This window comes from Lactuca virosa, chromosome 4 (assembly GCF_052849685.1).
Source record: "Lactuca virosa cultivar CGN04683 chromosome 4, Lactuca_virosa_CGN04683_v6, whole genome shotgun sequence".
Lineage (NCBI taxonomy): Eukaryota > Viridiplantae > Streptophyta > Magnoliopsida > Asterales > Asteraceae > Lactuca > Lactuca virosa.
Genome location: NC_136429.1, coordinates 392,325,420 through 392,344,589, shown reverse-complemented (window position 1 = coordinate 392,344,589; position 19,170 = coordinate 392,325,420). Strand labels below are relative to the sequence as shown.

General features: G+C 35.5%; 1 protein-coding gene and 1 pseudogene across 1 annotated transcript; both read right to left on the bottom strand.

The window, feature by feature from the left end:
- Positions 1-394: 394 nt before the first annotated feature.
- Positions 395-2,377, bottom strand: LOC145106434 (L-type lectin-domain containing receptor kinase IX.1 pseudogene; annotated as a pseudogene).
- Positions 2,378-14,853: 12,476 nt separating this feature from the next.
- Positions 14,854-17,720, bottom strand: LOC145108817 (uncharacterized). Its single transcript, XM_079045905.1, has 7 exons — positions 17,178-17,720; positions 16,633-16,730; positions 16,286-16,509; positions 15,872-16,191; positions 15,568-15,673; positions 15,402-15,488; positions 14,854-15,102 (listed from the first exon to the last, which is right to left on the bottom strand). The coding sequence occupies exons 1-7, from the start codon at positions 17,657-17,659 to the stop codon at positions 15,004-15,006; spliced, it is 1,416 nt and encodes a 471-aa protein (XP_078902031.1). The 5' UTR covers positions 17,660-17,720; the 3' UTR covers positions 14,854-15,003.
- Positions 17,721-19,170: the final 1,450 nt, after the last annotated feature.

Genomic DNA, 19,170 nt, shown 5'->3' with positions numbered 1-19,170 from the left:
TCCTATACAATTGTTTTAAAATTATTATTTCAGAGTTAAATAATGACAATGCAATTACTTAGTTTAATAAAATATAAATGTACATTCGTCTAGTTTATCATATACTCCGTACATTGTAAATATGAGTGCTTTTGAATATGGAAACTTAGAATTCACATTGTAACTTGCTAAAGAAATATACCTTACACAGTGTACAAAAAATGTTAAAGAAACTTAATAAACATTATAACATGCAAAGTATAAGAAATAATACTTAAGAACCACTCAAGACTAGATTATATGATATGAGGCCAAGACTTATTTTTGGAGATCGGACCAGGCGTTAAAGGGATTTGGGAAAAATTTTACAAACGTAAAGTTCGGGCTGTATCTGTAAATCATGAATGCATAATCTTTATGACTTGCTTTCTGAACTAGATGCATGATTAGTGGGTGTGTCATATCGGGGAGTAGGCATATTTTCGGGGACTTCAGGCGGAATGACAGTTTTTAATGCTCGAATTACTTCTGCAATGGTTAATCTTTTATTTGGATCAGGGTGTGTACATGACAACCCTACAGTCATCAAACAATTGTATTGTTCCTCATTAACGTCATGCGATAGCCTCTTATCAACTGTTAAAAGAAGTTGCTTCTCTCGGTATAAATGCCTAACCCATTCTACCAAGTCCATGTTCAAGATTTGGTTCTCCACCTTTCTCCCACTCCCAATTTCCAATGCAGTGACACCAAAGCTATACATATCTGTTGCCTTGCTAGCTTTAAGTGAAATAACATACTCAGGTGCGAAGTACCCCAAGGTTCCTGCCACTATAGTAGTTTTTGAAATTTGCTCATTGCTGTCCTTAAGTCGAGCTAAACCAAAATCTCCAAGCTTTGCATTAAACTCTGAGTCTAACATCACATTGCTTCGTTTGATATCTCTGTGAACGACATATTTGTCACCTTGCTCCTCATGAAGATGATGTAATCCAGATGCCAAACCCTGAACTATTTTATATCGATTGGACCAACCAAGAGGGCCTTTATTGCCAAAGAGGTAAGAATCAAGACTACCATTTGGCATTATTTTGTATATAAGCAAGAACTTACCCTCGTCTTCGCACCAACCTATAAGTTCCACCAAATTTCGGTGATTCAGTTTGCCTATGGTCGCCACCTCAGCTGCGTACTCGTTTTGTCCTTGTGTAGAACGTTCTGATATCTTCTTGACAGCAACCTCCTGGTGGACTGAAATTGGAAGACGTGCCTTGTAGACACCGCCAAAACCTCCTTCACCCAACTTGTTGTCTTCGGAGAAGTCGTTTGTTGCCAATTGGAGATCAGAGTAAGAATATTCCAGTGGTGCTGGTGCAGGCCTTGTTTCACTTTCTTTATCAGCACTACTGGGTATTACGATCAATTTAATTTCCTCTTGTGTGGCTTCATTGGTGCTTCTTCCATTACCTATTATCCAACCCTTCTTGAAAATCATGAATATCACTATGCCAATAACCATGGCTATGACCATACCAATGATCATTCCTATGGCACCATGAACCAAGTCACCTGATATACCTGATCTCTCTTCGGGGCTTAACCATTTACCATTTAAGCTTGAATTGAACTCCCAGTATAAAAGTGTATTTTTCTCTACAAGGATGCCGGTGCCAGCGGAAAAGCCTACGATCACCCATTCAGTCAGAACCTCCTTAAGGTCAACATGATATGAAACGCTTGAAGTTTCCGGAGGGGTTTGAGCATTGTAGGTCCAAGATACTATCATCATCATTGTTTGAGCACTATAAGAGATTGTCACCTCAGCAACATCTCCGCTGTGGTTACCAGCACTCCAAGCGGTGGTGTTAGCTGAATAGATGGAATTCTTGTTTATCCTCACATGCTCATATAAAGGATCCCAATCCCTGTCAACAAAACTGTCGAACTCGACATGGATCATTTGATTTTGGGACGACTCTCTATAATTAGATAAGTTATAGAGTCCAAGAAAGGAACCAGCGGAGTTCGGTGGGATTTGGAAATCGGCGGGGCCAAGAAAGAATGCAAACCCGTCTCCATAGTTGGAGGTGGATTGATCGTTGGTGTCAATGGTGAAGGAGAAACGCGTAATGAAATCTGAGACTTTCCCTGAGCTGGAATCCCACATTTGAACTCTATCGCCGTAGATGGCTTGGCCTACTTGGCACACATAATTCACATCAGTAAACTGTACAGCTCCAGAAGAAGGCACTGCACTTCCTCTATATAGGATTTCGTTATTGTTAGAACCAAAACTTGAGATTTTGAAGTAAACCGAGGTAGCAAAGGGTGAAAAAGTAAGATACAATATGTTGGTATAAAAGAAAGTAATAAGAACGTGCATCTGGCCCATTGACATTGTCGAGCAGCAGGAGTAGAAGCTAGACTGAGTTACAGATTCACGTACCAAGGTACACATTATAGCAAATATGTCTTGCTTTATACACAACCCTTGCCGACCATCTAAATTTTATTTAATGCTTATTTAAGTTTATAAGCCGGCATGGTGAGAATTACAGTAAGGATTACAATCATATAGGTTTTTCAGAGTTTGTGTGAGATGAAAAATATTAATACATTTTTAGTTTTAACAAATATTCCCATGAGATAGAGATGAAATTTAGAAGGGATGATCACTTGTGAGGGTAACCAAGTTTTAATTTTGTTGATATTTAGTCATTGGATTTTTTTGGTGTTTGATTTACCTCTAAATTAATTGAAATTTTTACATTTTACCCTTATCACCAATTCGGATCATAATGGTAAAATGTAAACAATTTCAAATAATTTAGGTGTAAATCAAAAAGAAAAAAAGTTTAATTACTAAATATGAATAAAATTGAAAGTTTCTAACCCTTTCAAGCCATTAATCTGTAAATTGATCTAAATGTTATTAAGAATAAGCACAAAGACTCATATTCAGAAAAGTAAGAATGTTATATTAATCGTGTGATATACCTTAATTGTCTAAAGTAGTTGAAACAACACTTAGAAGTACAATACAAACGAGTTTAATCACATAGAAATTGAAAAAACAAAGATTGTTGTGGCTTTAGGAATATACTTATAACATAGGTTTAGAAACAATCTAACACGGCATATTTGACTAAATGCTAACAAAATTAAAAGTTCATTACGATTTCAAGTCATTTTTGGAAACAATCTAAAACAACATATTTGACATGCTGGTGCAAGCATGTACCCTACAATTTTATGAACTGTTACGCGTCAAAATAGACTATATACCAAACAAAAAATATTTCGAATTATTTTAGTACTTCAGTTACAGTTACAATAAAGTTTTTCTATTTGTAATTCATCCTGGAAACAAAAAATACTCTATTTTAGTTGATTTCCTTTATATGATCATAGTTATATTTATATTGTCCAACACTTTTTTTATTGGTTCTTAATATTTTATACTGGCTAATACTTTCATTATAATTTCATTTTTCTCTTTCATTAGCAAAACCCTATCTGTTTTGTATCTATTTTATCAATTATTATTACATGAGCTTTATTCGATCCATGTTTTCTTATGTTTTATTATCAATTACTAACAACATTTTTCGGATTCACCATATATTAAATCGTCAAGTAATTTTGGTTTTGGTACAAAATTATTGATCAAATCGGGTATAGTTGTCACTTAGTGGTGAACGGCATAAATGTTGTTTTTTCTTTTTTTGAGGTCGAATGTTCAAATCATGTTGTCGTTTATTATGAAATTAAAAATTTAATTTTAGAGTACATTAGATTTGCCATTTAAAAAAACCGAAAAACGGTTGTAATTAATTAATATTGATCACTTTTTAATTCCACACGTTAAGACCACGTACATAATAGGGTTCGTTGAAATGCAACATAAATACTGGGGGAAGGTGTGGATAGGTAGGCGGAATGGAATTGTTATCCTTTCTCTTGCTCTTAGTTTTTTTCTAATTGTCAAACTTTTATAATTGTCTTCTTTCTCTATTTTGCACTCTTTCCCCTCTCATGAGCTTCTTGCTTTTGTCCGGTCTTGTTATTTATATAATGTTTTGCGGTTTCCAAAAGAAAAACTATGGTAGTTATATAAATAACTCTTATCTAGAAGCCCTTCCTATCAGCGTATACGTGTAAAAGGGGAAGAAGGGTTGACATCGTGGATGGAATTTGAAGTATCATTAGTTAACTATATTCTTATTAAACCAAAGTCTGTGGGCACCAACTTTGGTTTTAGGCAATTTAATTTGGTTTTGGCAATTTAAGTTCTTATGCTAATTAAGTTTATATTGCTATTATCTTATTATGCTTTAAATTGTCAAATTATATTTTTAGTCTCTTTATTTTGTAAAATATTTTTTTTACCTAAACAACTACTTTATAATATATCACTTTTAATTCTTTAATTTTATAAATTAAAATATTCAATTTCAATAATATATATATATATATATATATATATATATATATATATATATATATATATATATATATATATATATATATATATATAATTTGTTTTTCCTATAGTCACCACTTCAATTTTAAAAAATATCTTTTCACCCTTTCAACTTTAATCTTTATAAAATGTCTTTTTTGTGATACGACTTTTTTAAACTTTCGAGTTTATCTATGTTTCCATATAATTATTTCTTTATTTTTTTGCCTTATTTTCATATGCAGTTTCTACATATGAGTTGGATTCTATATAATAAATTTAGGGTTTTTTAAACTTTTGTTTGTTAGTTTATGGAAATCTTCAGAAAAATCCCAATATTTTGAAAATTTTTTAATAAATTCCTAAATTATTTTTTTTAACATAAAGGTCCGACTATTTAACCTTTTGAATAGTAAATCACAAGAAACTGGTTAATTTAATTACTTTACTCTTTTTTGACTTGTTCAGCAGGTCATGAGACTAAATTGTTATTTTTTCAAAAATAATAAGACTGGTCTGTAGATTTTGTCAAAATTTATATATAATGTATAAACGTATATTTTTACGTATTTTTGTATATATATATATATATATATATATATATATATATATATATATATATATATATATATATATATATATATATATACATATTTTTATATATTTTTAATGTATAAACATATTTTTTACGTATTTATATGTATGTTTAGGTATTTTACATATTTCTTATGTAGTTTTATGTATTATTCTTTATGAATATGTATTTATATTTATTTTTACGTATTTGTGTATTTTATATATTTATTTATATAGATGTTTATGTATTTTAAATGTATAAACATATTTGTTCAAGTATTTATACATACTTTTAAGTATTTTACATATTTTTATGTATTTTTAAGTGTTTTTTATGTATTACGTATTTATCTGTATTTTTACGTATTTATGTATTTTTTTAAAGTTTGTTATATAGATATTGATGTATTTTTATGTATTTTAAATGTAGAACCGTATTATTTTTATGTATTAATTATACTTTTTACTTCAAGTCATCTTCACCATTTTATCAAATTCCCACAGCTTCGTCGAGTACGTCATAATAGTTTTCCTATATACCAACATATTTTAAACTTTTCTCATTCGATTATATTGAAATTAAACATCAAATTAAAAAAACAAAATAATAATATATGTAGATACGGACAATTCACGAGTCTCATTTGTCTCCAAGGAGCCCCCAAGTCTCATGTAGAGAAGATGAAGATGTGTGTGGTGGAACATCAAACATTTAACGATTTCATATTAACTCATTGTTTAATTCAACCTTATTTAAAAACATTGTTGCATATTTTGTATAAGGAAAAGCATTGTTGTATATTTATATTCTTTGGTTTAAACTTATATTTATTATTTTTTGATTAATTTTCGTAATATATAATTAATGGTATTTGAGTAATTCTCCGATTAATCCACGCCTAACCCATTAGTACCTTAATCTCAGTCCACCGATGTTTTTTTACAGCCTTGGTATTAGGTAAAGAACCTTAGAAATCCTATTACATACTTAAATTCCTTTCGATAAATTCAGAATTTGTGATGGATATATAGTTTGTTCATGGTCAATAAATTTTTCTCTAATTTCAACATCCCTAAGACGGTTGCGTTATGCCTAAAGGCATAAATTATTATTTTGTTTTTTAATTCAATGTTTAATTTCAAGATATGCGAATGGGAAAATCTTTAAATATGTGGGTATGTAACAAAACGATCTAGACATACTCGAAGAGGCTATAGGAATTAGATGAAATAGTGAAGACAACTTGAAGTAAAAATACATAAAAACATAAAAAATAATATGATTATACATTTAAAGTATATAAAAATACACAAATATTGTAACGACCCAATAATTATAAGGTAAAATTTTCATTTTTAAGACAACCATAAACATCTTTAATCGATTTAACATTAAAAAGTATATTAGAGTAAAATAATTATCAGAGTACAATCCCAAAATCACAAAATGCGGAAACATGGGTGGATGCGGTGCAGTCATGTCAGGCCCTTTCCATTCGAACCAGAAGTACCTGAAAACATTTTAAACATAATCCATAAGCACAAAGCTTAGTGAGTTCCCCAAAATATCACATACCATACATATCATGCAAACATACATACATCAGGTCCCGCCCGGAATCGGGCCCCGCCCGATACATTCATCAGGCCCCGCCCGGTACATTGATCAAGCCCCGCCCGGTGCCTTCGACCCACTAAACACTGGTGACATTCAAATAGATGCTAATCATAATACACATGCAAGAGTCACACATACAACTAACATCTTAATCATAATAAATCATGGGCCGACATTGGTTCCTTCGACCCACTAAACACTAGGAGGAGACTCACCTTATTCTGCTGTCAGCCAAATAGATGCTAGGGTTGTTGAACCGGAGAATCCTTGCGCTAACCAATCAATTACAACCTCAATTAATAATTAGGCCATAAACTATAACCGGGAATCTAGCTCATTTTTCCAATACCAAGGGTAAAAGAACATTTTACCCTTCCCTCACTTGGTCGAAAGTCAGAAAGGCTAGTGGCCCAAAAAGGCCCAAAACCTTAATAGTCAAAGTATGGCCTAAATCACAAAAGTCAACGAAAAGTCAACATCTGCTGATTATGCCTAGTGTACTCAGACGTACGCCCGGTGAACGCCACCTTTGGCCAGTACGCACTGCGTACGCGCTGGGTACGCCAAGCGTACTCCATAGCAGCCCAATCTCACCATTAAGTGCTTAATTGGTTAAGCCACTAAGTCCACATTTCAGATCTGATCCTAAATAATGTCTTAACACGTAATGTTGGAAACTTTACTCCTTGGCATGTCCCAATGGAACCCAATACTTGTTTTTGACGATTTAAACACATAATAAGACCCTTAACTCATGCATGGTCCAATATAACACATCAAGATTCTACTTTTACGGTTCCTAATAACTCCATAATGGATAAAGTTTCCAACTTTATCCAATTGAATGGTCGAACCAACCAAGATCCAGTCTTTAAGTCTCAAAGGGACCAAAAGTGCATCTTTTTCAACTTTATCCGTTAAGTCTAAGTCTCAATCTTTTAGATCTGAGCCAATATGATGTTTAGATGGACAAAGTTTCCAACTTTATCCATAACAAGGTCACAAACTTTCAAGATCTAAACTTTATGCACTAAAGTGACCGAAAGTTCATACCACACAACAATAGCTAGATCTATCAAATGCATCATCGAGATTCAAACTTTATACCTCTAGAAGAAAGATCAAGGTGAGTAAATTTGGATCCATAGGCTCCAATGCATCAATCACTTCTCCAGTGAGCTCATTCTTCTCCAGGATGCATCAAGAACACTCCAAAGCATTTAAAACACATTCTTTTCGCTCGCAAGGCTCAAACTAGGGTTAGGGTTTCAAGGGAGGGTGTTGGAGAGGTGGAGGCTGAGAATGGAATGGGTTTGGGGAAGTTAAGGAGCGTAAATAGGGCTTAAACCACGAAAATAGGGTTTGGGCACTGGCCGCGTATGCGTAACATACTCTAGGTATGCCCAACGTACTCCATGAATGCCTTAGAACGCCTAGTGTACTCCAAGTATGCCCAGCGCATTTCATATATGCCTAGTACGCCCAGTGTACTCCAGATACCCCCAACGTACTAGACTAAGCCCCAAAACCTTCATAACTTCAAATGATCATAATTTCTTTGTTCCAACTCCGTTTTCGAAGATCTTTATAACCATGGAAAAGTAATAAGAAGCTCTACAATCCTATCAAGTCTCATTTGCCTTAAAACTTTCCAAACATAAATCCAAAATTTATAAATGCACCGAACTATCACTTTACGGTTATACCCATGGGCTCCAAAGCCCCAACCGAACTCTTAGATCACTTAATCTAAATTACCTACATCCAAAGGGGCCTAAATCTCTCTCTCCCCCCAAGTCCCAAAGCCTTATTATAACTGATCTTTGGGTCCAGGCCCCAAATTATGATATGATCTGAGACAGGGTGTTACAAATCTCCCCCCACTTAAATTAGATTTCGTCCTCGAAATCAATCCTTACTACTTACTCTTCCATGCTAGTCGATCATGCCCAAACTTCATGTATTTCGATTAACACTGAAGAATCATCCTATGCCGATGACCGCCTCCCAACCCTACCATCCAAACCCCACCGCAGCAGAAGTCACTTATTCCTCAGAAAGAATGAACATTAACACTCTGCCCTCAACCAAGGAAAGAAACCCAACTGCTCTGCCTGAGAACTTAAACAACCACCTTACTATTGTCAACTGGAAGACTCTATATCACAATGATGACCACATAAAGCAGGAAACTTCTAGAAAACATGAACCCATCAAACTAAACCCCATAAATTATTCCCTGGGACTGGTGATCATTCATTCGTCAACATTACTATGGTCTGATACTTGGCTAAGGTAGAGGACGACCCGATTCTAATGATAAAGATTGGATAGATTTTGTCAACAGGGCTCACACGAGACATCCAATGCTCACTTGTTCACATGTTGAATCAACTCTTATTTCAATGAGGAATCGAGCCATCCGGAGTAACCAGCCATTTGTTGCTCCAACTTACGAAGTTACAGATCAAGAGTTTGCATCAAGAGAAGCTCCTTCCACTACAATAATCCTCCGAAATCTCCTTATCACGATGCTTTTCACCCTCACTCAGACAAAGAACATTCCATAGAGTTCATGTTTGATGATGACAATCCATCCGTTGTCGCTCCTATGCTCTTCTCTTCATTTCACTCTCTACAAAAGCCCTCATCATAAAGACCTGTCTATGATTTTGGACTAACGTCATCTTCATCGGAGTATGTTGATGAAGAAAATCAGATAGATAACAAAGTCCAGGTAACATGTGGAGGTGAAATAGAAACAACCCCTCTCAAAGAAAATCAAACAGAGAACAATCCTGCTCCTTCCGAACCTCCAGTCAACCAAGGTGGTGATAAAGACAAGTCTGAGAGTTTCACCTCGGACACTGGATCATCAGACGAAAATATTGTTGATCCATTCGCCTTGTTGGAACTCCGAGACAGCATGGATGCAACTGTCTCTAAGGTGTATTCACTTGACCAATCTGTGGCGAAGCTAGATTCCAAGATTATTGCCAAGGTCTCCAGTCTCGATACCAAGCTTGACGCTATTCTCAAGTCCTTGTTCGAAGTGAAGCAACCTGGACCCTGGGATGTAGAAAGGCTAGAACAACTCGATCAACTCATATCCCTATGTTTCAAGCATACTTTAGAAGAAATTGAGCAGAAATATAACTTCAGTCTGGATCACCATATCGACATCACCTCTACTATGCTCAAAATCCATGAAGACATGATTAGTGCCACAAATGAGCTGATCAAGCAAACCCATGTCAGACATGAGAAGCAGATTTAAAGGTTGGAGAAGGAAATTAAGAAGAAGGATGAACTCAATCTCATAATCCAGCAGGTCCTCAATAAACTCCTCCAAGCTTGTTGGAACATAGTCGACGTTCCAAATAACAAGTTCGATGAGATGCTCTCTATCCTCAGTTCATTATTTGATCACTTGAAGGCCTAATCTCCCACAACTGATGACTATGATGCCCTTTCAAAGAAAATTAACATAAGATTCCAAAAGGTATTCGAAAGGCTGTCCGGAGTCAAAGAAACATCCAGACTTGCCTCGGATGTCGGGCCATCCCATGCAAGAGGGGGAGAAGGACCAAGCAGAAAGGGTCATATCATTTCATGGAAACCTGCCTCAGAGTTCAGTCTCCGAGATGAATCTGGCGACGATGACATTCAGGTTGTGTCCATGGACCCTCCATCCAAATATGATGATGATGATGATGATGAAGATGATGAAGATGAAGTTGAGTACATCACCAATGTTGTGATTGAGTTCAAGCTCCAAGAAAGTTTACGACTAAGGTTCTTTCAAAGGAAGAGAAAAGGATATGGTCTGTTGTCAATTGGCCATCATCGTTAGCAGAAGTTCTTCAACGAAGCCGCAAAATGGCCAAAGTCAAGACTAAGCTCACAATCGACGCATTCCGAGCTACCCGTTCTATGCTTCCTCTTATCCCCTCTCCAAGAATAGTTCCCATTGATGAAGGTTCTCCTCTTCAGAAACCTGATGACATCCTAGAAGAGCCTCTAATTCCACCTCCACCAGAGTTCACTATCACCCAAACATTCAAAAAGTCATTTCTGACTTGAACAAGCAACATCAAGATAAAGGGAAAAATCCTGTCTCAGAACCTCACAACACTGAATGGACATCCAACAAGTCCAAAGGATGGTCACAAGCCCAAATCGATCAAGCCCTTTAAGAGAGAATTCGGATCTAAGATCTAAAAGACAACCCTAATCCAATGCTAGGCATATCCCCACTTTTTCGTGAAGGGATAATCCATGGTCTAGACATTATGCCATTCATGTATTATGATCTACCCATGCAAGATGCAGACCAAATGGATCTCCCATTATCGCCCTTCGGAAGGTATTATGTCAAGTTTTCTCCACTCCACCCAGATGATTATCCTCAAACAATCATCAAAACCGAGAGAGAGAGAGAGAGAGAGAGAGAGAGATTGAATACATTCTACTATGTAAACGCACAACCTCAAAAAGAAGTGTGGTCTCAGAAGAGAATCTCAAAAATTGTTGGGTTTGGAGGAAAGGTTCAGAGCAAGTATGACATGAACTGCATGATGTACAGGTACTACATTAATCAACACAAAACAACAACTGTCACCATCATGGACACAGACTTTCCATCCATTAATTCGAATGACATTCTCATGATTGCTGCCCACTTCAGAATTCACCAGAATTATCAAATGAGCATCGCTGCTTACAGTGCCGCAATGAACTTCCTCAAAGATTATGTTGCTGAGTTTTGACGATGTGATCTAGAGCTTGCACATCTGTTCGGAACTGGATAACTTTTGGCTAAGACCGACTACAAGCTTCCAGAAGTAGAAATTCTGGCAGAAGGGCATATTGAGGAACTTGTGATCGAATATATCTAATTGCAAAAGAACACAATTAGAAAGGATTTCTTTCGAGTCCTTGACAAGCACCTCGTTCCCACCAAGATCCTCCAAAAGTTCATCTCCAATGAAGCCAAGTCAGATGCTCCGGAGCATGTGAAAAATAAATTTATCATCCAACTACAATGGTACCTAGAAGTCTGAAATTGGCTCTAAGAGCTTACCTGTTTATTAATGAAGAAGCCATTTAAGCTGACACGATTGCTAAGTTCACTTACGGGGAGATTGTTGAATCATGAAAAGTGAACCTCTAGCAATCTCAAGCAATCAAGTTTCGATGTTAGTTGATTCTGAGATGTGATGAAGTTCCGAGATTGATGATGGAGTTCGACATCAAGCACTTCCGAGATCCGAAGCTTGTTTACACATTTAATGCGTTTTGTCATATTCTTGATGTAACAGTTCATAGAACTTATTTTCTTGTATCTTTTAGATAATAGTTTGTCAAACACTGATTATTATCCAGTCCTACGAGTGTTGTCCGGTTTGTACTATGTTCCTCCTCCACTATGTAAGGAGTGAATGTTTCACCATTTAATGACAAGTGAACAATTCAAGTTTTACTCCAAGAATAGCAAATATTCTCTTCGCATCACCTTCACTTTTCCTTCAAGTCATAGTTCTTTCAATACATTCTTCTTGTTCTTCAAATATCTTTGAATTGATTATACTCTAAGTTTTCTTCATTTATATCTTGAATACTTTATTAAATACCAACCTTCAAGTCCTAACCGGTTTACCAAATTCGACTGTAACCTTATATTAAGAGCAGACGTTGATCTTAAAGATTAACTAAAGGTTTGAGTTTTCAAACCTTGTCCTTGCGCATTGATTCTAGTACTCATAGTTATTGATTTGAAGAGAAGAAAAATCTAAGGTGAGGAAGAGAAGCTAATCTAAGGGGGAGCCAAGATAATAGTTGATATCAAAATTCTATCAGATCATCTTCTATACGCCCGCTGCAACTCATAAACATTGCCTCTAATGCTGATAATAAAAATGGGAAGTCACACTTTCTCAGGGGGAGCATTTGTTAAAGCTGAAGAACTTATAGTTTCAATCTTACTCTTAGGGGGAGCACGAGCTGAAGAATCTATTGAAGATTAGTTTTGACATCATCAGATAGGGAGATTGTAAGGTCACACCTTAGGATCTGATGAGTCAAACACAATATACACTGCCTGCCAGCGCCAACGCCAACATCAGCACATGTGCCAACGCCTTAAGCCCTATCAACGTCAGCTTGTAGATAGTAATCTTATGTAATCTTTGTATATCATGTAATAATATATATATATATATATATATATATATATATATATATACAGAGAGAGAGAATAGATAGCAGATTCGATATCTTGGTGATAAGGATCGGTTCTTAGTATAGATTAGATACAATCCCTTAATTGAAGGGACATACTAGTATAGTTTAGTATATGTTCAACATTAGGATGAAACCCTAATGTTAACATCTTGGTGAATGTCTTTGTGACAACCTGTTTTCTTGGTGAAAACAACCCATTTCTTGGTGAAAGACAACTTTTGATTATTTTGTATTCTTAACTTTTTCTATTCTTTATTTTCTTAGTTAGCTTGTTGTTGTTTATTATACTTGAAGTGTATCCTATCGATACAAACTTTCACTTCAAATTTCTCAATGGGATTAAAGCATTGGGTCTTTGGTACCCATCAGGAAATAAATTCAGTCTGCAAGCCTTTACAGGATCATTTCTCATGTCTTGGGGTGGAACTTGGAGATCAAGTTGCTTGCAAAGTATTTTGGTGAAGAGCTCGAGTGTGGAACTAACAAAGTTACTTCATTACTAGACCATTGTGAGTATAATGCTTCATCATTTGCTTCTAGTTTGTTAGATCTAGTTGTTGGTTCATTTTTATGCTTTTGGTCCCTTTTTATGGTGTGCTTGGAGTTGAGTTGACTCCAGCCCCTTCTAAGAATTGAGGATTGTCCTCTGGACCTCTTCTTGTTAGAAAGTTGGTAGCTTGACGTTGTCCTTGGAACCATGAATGCTTTGTGAAGTATTTAAGCCATTTTTTCACTTAATCTTGTAGATCTTGATTTGGAGTGAGGTTATAATGTATAATGTTGGAATCTTTATCCATTATGCCAATGAGAAGGACTAGATATGAAGTTTTGATCCTTGATTTGTAAGGATTAATCTCTTAATGAAGGAATGGAAAATCTACCAGCAACCATGGCATAGACAAGGACTTGCCACGACCTGGTGGAGTCCAACTTCAAAATTTTGTCCAAACATGTCCACAATATGGCTAAGGAGGTCCCACAACATGGTGATGTCCTGCATATTGACTGTTTTGTCTTAACATGCCCACGGTGTGGCCAAGAAGTCTCTACGCCGTGGTGAGCGTTGACTCGATTGGTCGTTAACTTTTGGTGACCATTGATCGTTGATTTTGGACTAGTTTGACTTTAGGTCAAACTTGAAGCACTTGGGTTATTGATTAAGGATGTATCTTTTTTTTGGTGCTAGTTGGTTCACGGGGACCAATGAGTGTAGAGAGAGGGTGAGGGTGTTGTTGTGTTTCCTTAGATCTTCGAATCATGTCAGTCTTCTCACTTTATTACGTATGTCATAGTGCTATAAACGCTAGACTAGTGAAGTCTTATTTGTTGATTGTTGTTATGTGTACTTATTGAGTTGTTGATAACCCCAGGACTACTGATAGTTCGCATGGTTGCTGATAACCAACATGGTTGCTAATAACTCATAGCTATTTATTTTGCCGTGTTGTATGTAATATTTTGGACTACTGATAATCCTCATGACTGTTGATAGTCCCACATTTTGCGATAACTCATAACTGATTATTATGTTGTGTTGTATATATGATATTTTGGGGAACTTACTAAGTTTAGTTTTAAAGTTGTGGAATAAAATGTTTTTCAGGTACCAGTTGTGATCATGGGAAGGCAAAAGCATGACTGTACACACTCATCAGTAACACTGGAGATTACACATTTATTACATTACTCTGATTTTCAAGCAATTGCATTTTGGAACAAATGAGTGTTTCTTAACATGGGTTTCATGAAAATGATGTTTTTGCCTTAATTAAAAATGGAAATTTTATTTATGAAAATGGGACGTTACAGCTCAAGTCAGTACAATTCGTTTAACTAGGCTCTTGGTCAGTCCAAACATGAAGTTAAGCCAATCGATCCACAGACGAACTTGGACAGATTTACGGTAACGAGCCATGTCAGCAAAGTCTCTTCAAGCAATTAGTATATTTTGTAGTTGATTAGTTGAGACAATTACTTAAATTTTGTTATATCAATTTCCTTCCCATTAAAAGATGTACAACACAAGAATCAACGATTTACAACTTCCTTCTTCTATGGGAGCTAATTTCAATCAGTTTGCTTAGTGTCTGTTCATTTGACCTGATAATGAAGATGAATTAGCTTACTATACTGCTAATAACTTATTAAAGTACTCAACAATGGTGTTCATGTCTGGCCGATCACTCGGTTGATCCATTGTAGCCAATAACATTGTGAATGCCAACTACACAACAGTCAGAAGAAAAATAATCAATGATCGAATCTAATATTGAGTAATGAAGAGAAAAAGGGTTCATGTGTTGTGATATGTCATTAAAAATGGAGCCATGTTGGCTTCTACTCTTTATTTTCTTAAAGAAGCCAATACTGCAAAATGATTTTAACGCGAAAACCATGTGCCAAAAGAGAAAGCCACAAGCCTTTTTTCATGATATTAGCTAAGGAAATTCCATTTCAAATAACAATAGGCAATACCATAGGGAGGTTTAGCAATACACTTTCAAGAATAGGAAAAGGAAAAACCTTTTTAGCTTCACGTGACGTAAATTCTCCATTAAGCTTTGGGTCCACTAATGATCCAACGTTGTCTACTTTTCCAGCTGGCAAGACCTATTTGACAGAAGCCATAAGATACATAAGTTTAGCAGAAACGACAATAACATTAACCGAACATCAACCAGTTTCTTACGGATTTAACGATTCCTTTGGATGGCTTGTTTCCAGTAAGAAGCTCAAATAGAAGAACCCCAAAGCTATACACGTTCCCTTTCATTGTGAGCTCTCTTCCCTTATATCTACCACATAAGAACACATTAGCTAGCAATACTAGTATTTCAACCAAGAAATATATAGAACAAGAAGCCTCTGAGAAACCATGCACCGTTCAAACGACGAGTAAAACTCAGGCAAAAATATGTGTTGTGATGCATAATATGTCATGGCAGCTTATCATTAATTAACAACAGATTTAGTGATGGGTTGAGGCACATTACTCTGGAGCCCAATAACTTTCACTTGCTGATGATCCAGTTGAAATCTTTGCATTAAAGTTACCAAACAAAAGCACGTTGCTGGAATCAATGTGCGCAAATAGGTTTTGATTATGCAAATACTGTAATCCCTTTGCCACGTCATATGCAATTGTTACCCTTTGCGTCCAGCTAATCACAGAATTTCCTGCATCATCATGCAAAATTTGGTGTAGCGTTCCCTGTGTCCAATGTTCTTCAACCAAGAAACGACGATTGTCTCTTATACAATAACCAAAGAGCTTAGCCACATTTGCATGCTTCATTCTTGAACGTACTAACAGCTTGATGAAAGATATAACATATGAATCATAGATAATATACAATTCAATTGCAGGAAAAAACAAATACAATATATAGTTTCCAACTTTAACTTACTTCTTTCAAAAAACTTGATTCGGATTCCGGATTGATTTCTCTTATGACAACAACTTCTTTATTCAAGCTTCCGATATGAACGCTTTTGTTTAATGGATCATAAACTTCGGTAGTTTCTTTTTTAGGTTTCTTTTTATGATTAGTAGATACGTTTCCTGCAGTATCAGCTTGTGGAGCCCTAGTGTGCCGATTGGCCATAAGAAAGTTTAATGAACACCAATACGCTGTTGCAACAAATGTAAATATCGTCAATAACTTAATACAAAGGGACATTAAAATTAAAGATTTGGTAATTTTAGTGTGGTATGTGGGCCATGGACATTCAAAGAGGGATGTGTACAATTTACCCGATGCTTTTGGTAACAATGAGCGGAGAGGGAACCTTCTTGGACCCAACTCTCTCATAACAGTTTCAACAATTCTTTCTATGCAATCTGATTCATTCCTGCACATTTTGTGCAAACATCAATATGATTCAAAGAAATTTCAATGGGGAATTTTATCGAACAGGTTCTGGGCATTGTCAAAGTCTTCTTCATTGGATCATTAATTTTCATATGATTCATCACCCAAAATGCTTCTCAGGCTATGATTCTGGATGAATCAATGATTACCAATTGAGTTAACTAAAAGCTCATTATTTGATCTTGAACTTATAGAAATCTCAAATTAAGGAAGAGATATATCCTTTTGAAAATGACTAACTATTACCTGTCCAAATAAAATGTCAACGGATAGATTAAATACATGGTATCCATGATTTGATATGAGTGACCACCAAAATTTTAAATTTTCAGTTCGCTCAAATATATTTTAGAGACAAATTGTAAAAGTCTCTAATCTCTAATCAGAATACACAAATATTATAATTATTAGAGAGAAATAATGTTACCCGTGTACTTCTATTCCGGCAATATTTGTAGCCTGAATGAGTGCATTTCTCCATATTGATAGCTTCATATGATTTCCATGAACTGCAAATCCATCCCCGAAACAACCACTTTGGCGCTTTACCTCCGATGGTTGAACATGATAGAAGACCGGAATAACGTACCGGCCCATTGACCGTTTGCACTCAAAAATTTTCTCGAGTTCCGTTAAGCAGTTAACTGACTCTCCGTAGTTTTGGGATAAAACGACAACCGAGATTCTCGATTCCTCTATGGCTTTTGAAATAGATAAGAAAATGTTTCTTCCAATTCGGATGGTCTTCTCATCCTTAAAAACTTTGATTCTTTGTCCGATGAGTGCAGCATAGAGATGCGATACAAAGTTCTTACGAGTGTCTACACCTCTGAAATTTAAGAACACGTCATGTTTCCATCGATAATAGGGTGAAGACGACGACCATGACTTGTCTCCATTCAGGTCCATGGCTTTCAAGTTTCCCTATGTACAGATTCCCTCATCAAAAGTGGTACACATATAATATATGTATTAGAACACAGACACATATATGATTTCGTTAAGTTTCAGAAAATAATATTTTAAGATTTAGCAGGCTTTTTTTTAACCTCTCCTTTAGTTGTTAAAGTTGTTAATTGTTAAATGTTAGTATCATAATTTAGTTTACGAATACAACAGACACTTTTATGATTTCGTTGAAATTTCGGAAAATAATATTTTAGGATTTTGTTGGGTATTTTTTTTAAAACTTGTTGGTTAGTTGTTATAAACTAGTATCATCAAGTTAGCAGACATTTGTCCGGATTACAACTTAGGTATTGTTTGTTATTTCGAACCAAAAATGTTTGAAGTTGCAGACCACCTCTACAACCCTCTGTAGCAGAAGAGGTGGACCAAACGTCTGCAACATGTAATAAAAAATATGTTTGTTTTTTAACATATTCAGACTTCTGCAGTAAGTTAAAGTAAGGTGCGAAGAGGTTTGAAGCAGATGGTCTACTGTTGCGCCACGCAGCACATGTGCAACAGTTAAATCAGAAGTCTTCTAAAAAACAAATAGTTGTGAAGGACCAAGTGCTACGCGGCGCATCAATAAAAGGTCAAAAGAGGTTTTTTAAAACAAACAACACCTTAGACATCCAATCTTGTAACTTCTCAAAAATACAAAGTAAAATTTTCATTTTTCAACAACCAAAACAATTCATTCATCCATAATATAATTAGAGTATAAAAGTATTTTTTAAAACATCCGTATAAGACCATAAAATAGATAATGTGGAAAAACACCGGTAGATGCAATGCAATCAAGTCGAATCCTATCATTTAGAACCAGGAGCCTGAAACATTTAAACATTAAACTGTAAGCACAAAGCTTAGTCTTTTTCCCAAAATATCACATATCATACATAAAAGTGGGCTCATCCCTAGGTGTATATTTCAACCCATATGAATGTTATGATCCAACCATAGTCTTGCAGTCACTTCCTTGCTACAACCCAGTTGCAGCCTTTCTCGTTATGGTCCAGCCATGGTCTTTCATACAAGTGTTATGATCAAACCACAACTTTTCATACAAGTGTTGTGATCCAAACACATTCTTTAATACAATGTTCTTGTCCAACCATAGACTTTCATGCACAATCATAAAGACAGTCTAGCATTTAACATCGTACAGTGAGAAGACTCGGTGTAACGCCCGCAGATTCGGGCTAGTCAATTTAGAGACAATAAGCATCAAAAATGAGTTTTTTATGGAAGATTATTTAGAATGAGTAATCTTAACCAAGTTATAGTATATGTTACAAGGGTTCCGTACATATAAAGAACGCCAAAATCTGAGTTATAACGAGAAAGTTATGGCCCGTCGAAGTTTTACGGCAAAACCGGCACGACACTGCGCGACGTAATTAGTGAATTTATGATGGAGGAAATTTTAGCCTTATCAATCTAAACAAAAGTCAAAATATACGTTAAACCGA